The following is a 6,412-nucleotide window of genomic DNA, read 5'->3' on the forward strand; positions in this document are numbered from 1 at the left end:
TGCGTGTGTAGACAAGATACTAAAGCCCCCAGAGAACGTGTGAAATTGGGTAGACAGAGGCAAGATTGAGACAGGGTCGAAGAGATTATTTTTCATCATCTATGCTTTTCTGATTAGATTTGTCTTCCACTGCTTCAACTGCTGTTTTCCCCTCGGAGAACGGCGACCTGATCTGAACCCCTCTACCCAGACATGTCACCTAGCTGGCTCATGGTGTGTCATCCTGCCCATAGGACTGAAACATGGTTCAATGGACACTGATTCAGTTTTGTCTCAGACACCACATGGGGCTACATTACATTATTTAAGAGAGAGAGGGGGGGGGGGTAAGAGAGAGAGAGAGGGGGGGGGGGTAAGAGAGAGAGAGAGAAAGAGAGAGAGACAGACAGAGAGAGAGAGGGGGGTGAGAGAGAGAGGGAGAGAGAGAAATGTGTTAATGATTTTTGTCTGGGAATTTATCGATAATGACTGCACCTTTAAAGATTCTCATCAGCATACAGGTGTTAAAGGAAGATGCAGTGCTGAAGGGGGGGGGGGGGGCGTAATTAGAGAGGGGGGAGAGGTACAATCAGTTGTCTGTGTCGGCCGTACTGCTACGTGTGCATTTTACCAATATAAATACGTTTGTCTCGGAGGCCAATGGAAATGCCTCCAATGAGATGCTGGGAATTAATGAAGAGTTGGATTAAAGTCAGTAGAGATCCTGGGGTGGATTAAAGTCAGTAGAGATCCAGGGGTAGATTAAAGTCAGTAGAGATCCAGGGGTGGATTAAAGTCAGTAGAGATCCAGGGGTAGATTAAAGTCAGTAGAGATCCAGGGGTGGATTAAAGTCAGTAGAGATCCAGGGGTAGATTAAAGTCAGTAGAGATCCAGGGGTAGATTAAAGTCAGTAGAGATCCAGGGGTGGATTAAAGTCAGTAGAGATCCTGGGGTGGATTAAAGTCAGTAGAGATCCAGGGGTGGATTAAAGTCAGTAGAGATCCAGGGGTGGATTAAAGTCAGGTGACCAGGTCATAAGGTCATCAGGTCAGGTGTACTTGGACTCGCCTTTCTTACCAGTTCCATTTGGGTCATTTAGCCTCTGAACTGACCGACTCCTCTGACACTCTCTGTGGTTAATGTCAGAGGAGGCCTGGCCCGCCAGGCTAACCCACCCCCACCCTATGCTGTGTCTCTCCCCAGATGAGGAGACAGGTCTGCAGGTACACAAGGTCACCCGACCCCCAGGCTTCAACAGTAACCGGAGGCGCAGCCGGGCCGTACTCTACCACCTGTCTGGACACCTGCAGAAACAGGACAAGAGCAAGCTCAAACTCAACAACGTGAGTCTCCCCCTACCACCCGCTACTGCCCTCTACCACCCTCTACCACCCTCTACCACCCTCTACCACCCTCTACTGCCCCACCACGTTCCCACCAACACTCCTCCTCCAAGTATTTCAGTTTAAAAGTGCATTTTTATGTGATGGGGTCACACAAAAGAAACACACATACGATACAACAACGGTAAAAGATTCAAAACCTTCAAAACAAATAAAAAAGGATCAGTATCTACAAGAGTTTACAAAACAGAGATAAAGGATTCAGAGGAGAGAGAGATAAAAGATTAGAGTTGTGACTAAGACAAGTCAAAAACAAGACAGGACCAAAACGTTAGCAGCTATTCCCCCAGTAGAAGACGATATGGATGGTGTTTGTCCACTGAGTTGATCTATATACAGTATCAGTCAAAAGTTTGGACACACCTTCTCATTCAATGGTTTTTCTTTAGTTTTATTGTTTTCTACATTGCACATTAATAATGAAGACATCAAAACTATGAAGGAACACATATGGAATTATGTAGTAAACAAAAAAAGTGTTAAACAAACCAGAATATGTTTTATATTTTAGATTCTTCAAAGTAGCCGCCTTTTGCTTTGATGACAGCTTTGCACACTCTTGGCAAGGTGTGTCCAAACTATTGACTGGTTCTGTACATCCTCTCATAGTGACACCACTCATATTGATATCGCTGGACAACATGTGGCTCCACTACGCTTCACAGCAAATACTGAACACAGCCTCAAAGGACTTGGCTACAGAGCTAAGTAGGCCGAGCCCACCTCAAATGAAGACTGATGGATGGATAATTCACTTACTTAAACAAATGGATTTGTTCTAAGTCGCTTTGAATAAAGGCGTCTGTTGAATACATGAATGTAAAATGTAATCTAACCGAACACAACCACAACCACAACCACAACCACAACCACAACCACAACCACAACCACAACCACAACCACAACCACAACCACAACCACAACCACAACCCTGATCGCATTGTCCAATTACAACTCAAGGACCACTTGGTCCAGAGGTAAATACAAGGACGTGTGGAGAATGTTTGCTCTGAGGAGAGTCCCAGGTGACCCTCTCTCTGTCGGAGAGAGATTAACCTCCATCTTCCCAGCCGACGCCTTCCACAGCCCATCCACAAACTACAACCCCCAGGGTCAAGGGGCCATGGGATTACCGCTAGCAAGCTATGCTGCTGACATTTCATCAGGAGGATTAAACCAGGTCTACACTGATTGTTTGTGTTGATGGAAGGAGAGCGGTGGAGGAACACAGGTGACCGGGTCACGGTCACGGTTGCGGTATCACCTTCATTTATGTTAATCCAGGTGAGGCTGGTGGAGGTAGGCATCGGAGGACGGGCTCATCGTAACGCACGGAATGCAATGAGGAATGGTATCGACGTGTTTGATACCATTCCTCATTCCGTTCCGTGCATTACGATGAGCCCGTCCTCCGATGCCGACCTCCACCGGCCTCCCCTGAGAAATGGGATAAGGTCAAAGGGTAGCCGGGTCGGAGGGTGTGATTAGGACCCCAGATTACGGCATGAAGGTCACTGGATCATGTCTCCTCTTGTGTATTTATATGCATGTAACATGAATGTTCCATGTTAATTAGAAGAATATCTACTGCCAGCAAAACAAATCCCCCATTGTGGCCTTTATGGTACACTATCCCAGAAGAGGAATAACACAGTGGCCCCGCGCGGAATGTTCCGTGGTGTTGGGGTCCTGTTATTGTCGTACCTTCCCACAACACCTCAACCCTCTGGAATCAAAGGCATTTTTACCCGTCTTTCATTACTGAATATTTTATTCTATTCATATTTGATGTTGTAATTGTTCCTGCTGTTCACCACCACCCCGTGTTTCATGTCTATCCAAACAGATATGATAAAAGTCGTATGGCATCAGAATGTACTTATATGACAGTCTATGGTTAGATAATAAAGTAATGAAGGCAAGAAATACAGAATCTTTTTTTTTTTTTTTTACTTGATTCATTTCATCGTCTGTGAGAAAACCTACCAACTAAAGTTACAGTGAGTCTCGGTTCAGAAGGTATTGTGTATGTATTGTTAGTAAAAGGTATTGTGTATGTATTCTTAGTAAAAGGTATTGTGTATGTATTCTTAGTAAACGTACCTCCATCTGGGGCTGTGGTGCCTCACTGTGTCTGTGTCCCTCCTCCCCCGTCCAGAACATGTTTGGGGACAAGCCTCCGATCCCGGAGTACAAGGTAGCAGCCATTCAGAAGTCCCGATTCATCCTGCTCCACTACGGGACCTTCAAGGCGGGCTGGGATTGGCTGATACTCCTGGCCACCTTCTATGTGGCGGTCACCGTGCCCTATAACGTGTGTTTCACTGTGGTGGGGGGGCGGGACGAAGGAAGCTCCGCCCCCCGGAGCCCCCCCAGCGTGAGTGACATCCTGGTGGAGATCCTCTTCATGCTGGGTAAACAAAAACAATGTTATCTAACATGACTCCTTATCTCATCTGTCACTCATATCCTTAATGGGACTGTATGTCATATACCTTAGGCTGGGGACTTTCTTTCCTGGTACACACACACACACACACACACACACACACACACACACACACACACACACACACACACACACACACACACACACACACAGGCACAGACACACACACACACACACACACACAGTGCTGCCAGCCTTATCTAAATAGGAGTGAGCTCTGTGTAGCAGGTAGATGATGGCATCATCCACACCAATGTCTGCCAGGTAGGCAAACTGCAGGGGGTCCAAGGAATTAGTGTTGAATGACACTCAGGGAACAAAGACTAAATGATCATGATGTCTTCACCAGGGGCCTCAGGTGTGCTAGCATCAGTCCTTCCATGGTCTTCATGATGTGGGACATCAAGGCAACCACATCATAAAGACCACGGAAAGACTGGTGCTAGCACACATGAGGCCCCCGGTGAAGACATCATGATCACTTAGTCTTTGTTCCCTGAGTGTCATTCAACACTAATTCCATTGCCTACAAGATATTTTGTACATTCATTGTGGGAGAAAGCAATCATCTAATTAAATTAAAGTTAATGGTAATGAATCACTTACGGTATTTGTTGGTTATTGTATTACCGACCCTGATAGAAACTCCACAGGGTCTGTTCACAGACTCTCTCTACCCAGACAGATTAGCATCATAAAGCTCACTGCTGTACATTAACGATGCAAAGACACTCGTGAAATTATACGAACCACCGACAACGGACCATTTCTCTCCACCGTCGCTCCTTCTGAAACCACCACTGGGTCTTCATCATTAAATGACTGTTTTTATTCTTTTTACATTTATTTTTATTAATTTGGAAACGACTAACAGACCGAAATCAGGACATCGGATCTATCTGCATAATGACTTTATACGAACCATCGACAATGAACTGTTTCTCTCGGTTGTGGTTTCATTTTCCAACAGCTTTAAAACCCCTGAATCTATTAACCCAATGATGTTGTCGTTGTTGTTGTTGTTGTCGTCGTCGTCGTGGTCTCCAGATATTGTGTTGAACTTCCGGACCACCTACGTGAGTACGTCTGGTCAGGTGGTCTATGACGCTCGCTCCATCTGCGTGCACTACGTCACCACCTGGCTCTTCGTGGACCTGATCGCCGCCCTGCCCTTTGACCTCCTCTACGCCTTCAACGTCAGCGTGGTGAGTGTGTGTGTGTGTCTGTTTGTTCATGTATGTGTGCTTGTATGTTCTGTACTTATGTATTTTCAATTTTACTGTTAAGCACCTTGTATTGCAATTTTGTATGAAAGGCTCTATATAAATAAAGCTTGATTGATTGATTGATTGATTGATTGATTGACTGATTGATTGTTTGTTGATGGTTATGAATGAGTCATATAATAGGTACAGGGGGGGCTTGGTGGCATAGCACACTAATACGCTTACCACGTAATCGCAAGGTTCCTGGTTCGATTCCGACCCTCGACCTATCTTGCATGTCATCCCTCCTCTCTCTCTCCCATCCTTCCTCTCAATCTCTACTGTCTCTATCCCAATAAAGCAGAAATGCCCTAAAAAATATATATTAAAAAAAAAATAATAATAATAATATATATATATATATATATATATATATATATATATATATATATAAAAGTATTTGATATCATTTCAAACACTATTTGGAACCAGGTCTGGTAATGACCTGGTTACGAAGTGGTGAATGTGTGTGTGTGTGTGTGTGTGTGTGTGTGTGTGTGTGTGTGTGTGTGTGTGTGTGGGTGTGTGTGTCCATGTCTCTCTGCAGTACTTTGGGGTTCACCTGCTGAAGACGGTGCGTCTGCTGCGTCTGCTGCGCCTTCTGCAGAAGCTGGAGCGCTACTCCCAGTACAGCGCCGTGGTTCTGACCCTGCTCATGTCCACCTTCGCCCTGCTGGCCCACTGGATGGCCTGCGTCTGGTACTTCATCGGACGCCACGAGATGGAGGACCACAGCACCACGGGCTCCTGGGACATCGGCCAGTACACACACACACTCGCATACACACACACACACACACACACACACACACACACACACACACACACACACACACACACACACACACACACTCCTTGTAATACATAGAATGGAATGAGGAATGGTATCAAACATGGAATCAAAGCAAATGCTATCAAACACCTGAATCATACATGTCTCCTTCTCTGTGGCTGTAGCCTGTGGTGCTGCTCTGAAGAGGGCTGTCTCGATGGGGGTAACCTGGCAACCTGGCTGACGGATACATAGAATAAATCAAAGCTAAATCAAACTACCAAGTCTGAGATGAATACTGCAATCATGATGCAACTGCGTTCAAGTCATGATGCTTATTAATGCAGAATTATGTCTTTGCATAACATTTTTTTGCCTCTGCGATGTTTTTATCCCAGCCATGGTCATGGTTCATGGAGAATAATCCCCTGCATGTCACCATCAATAGAACGGGTGGCTTTCAATGAGGCTGAACATGGTTGATATTCTGCGAGCATCGCTCCATGAAACCTGAAGTCCTCTCGGCAGAGAGGGAGACAAACA

The 6,412-nt window shown here is 45.5% G+C and overlaps 1 protein-coding gene across 1 annotated transcript in view; it reads left to right on the forward strand.

The window, feature by feature from the left end:
* LOC310824593 (voltage-gated delayed rectifier potassium channel KCNH8-like) overlaps positions 1-6,124 on the forward strand; it is a gene marked incomplete at both ends in the record, with an annotated part of 6,744 nt that extends 620 nt beyond the window's left edge. The window contains 5 exons of the mRNA XM_083697860.1: positions 1,184-1,323; positions 3,542-3,797; positions 4,880-5,037; positions 5,645-5,859; positions 6,055-6,124. Coding sequence (XP_083553986.1) covers positions 1,184-1,323; positions 3,542-3,797; positions 4,880-5,037; positions 5,645-5,859; positions 6,055-6,124 — 839 coding nt within the window. The remainder of the gene's footprint in view (positions 1-1,183; positions 1,324-3,541; positions 3,798-4,879; positions 5,038-5,644; positions 5,860-6,054) is intronic.
* Positions 6,125-6,412: the final 288 nt, after the last annotated feature.

The sequence above is a fragment of the Argentina silus genome (assembly GCF_951799395.1).
Source record: "Argentina silus genome assembly, contig: scaffold_501, whole genome shotgun sequence".
In the NCBI taxonomy this organism is placed as follows: domain Eukaryota; kingdom Metazoa; phylum Chordata; class Actinopteri; order Argentiniformes; family Argentinidae; genus Argentina; species Argentina silus.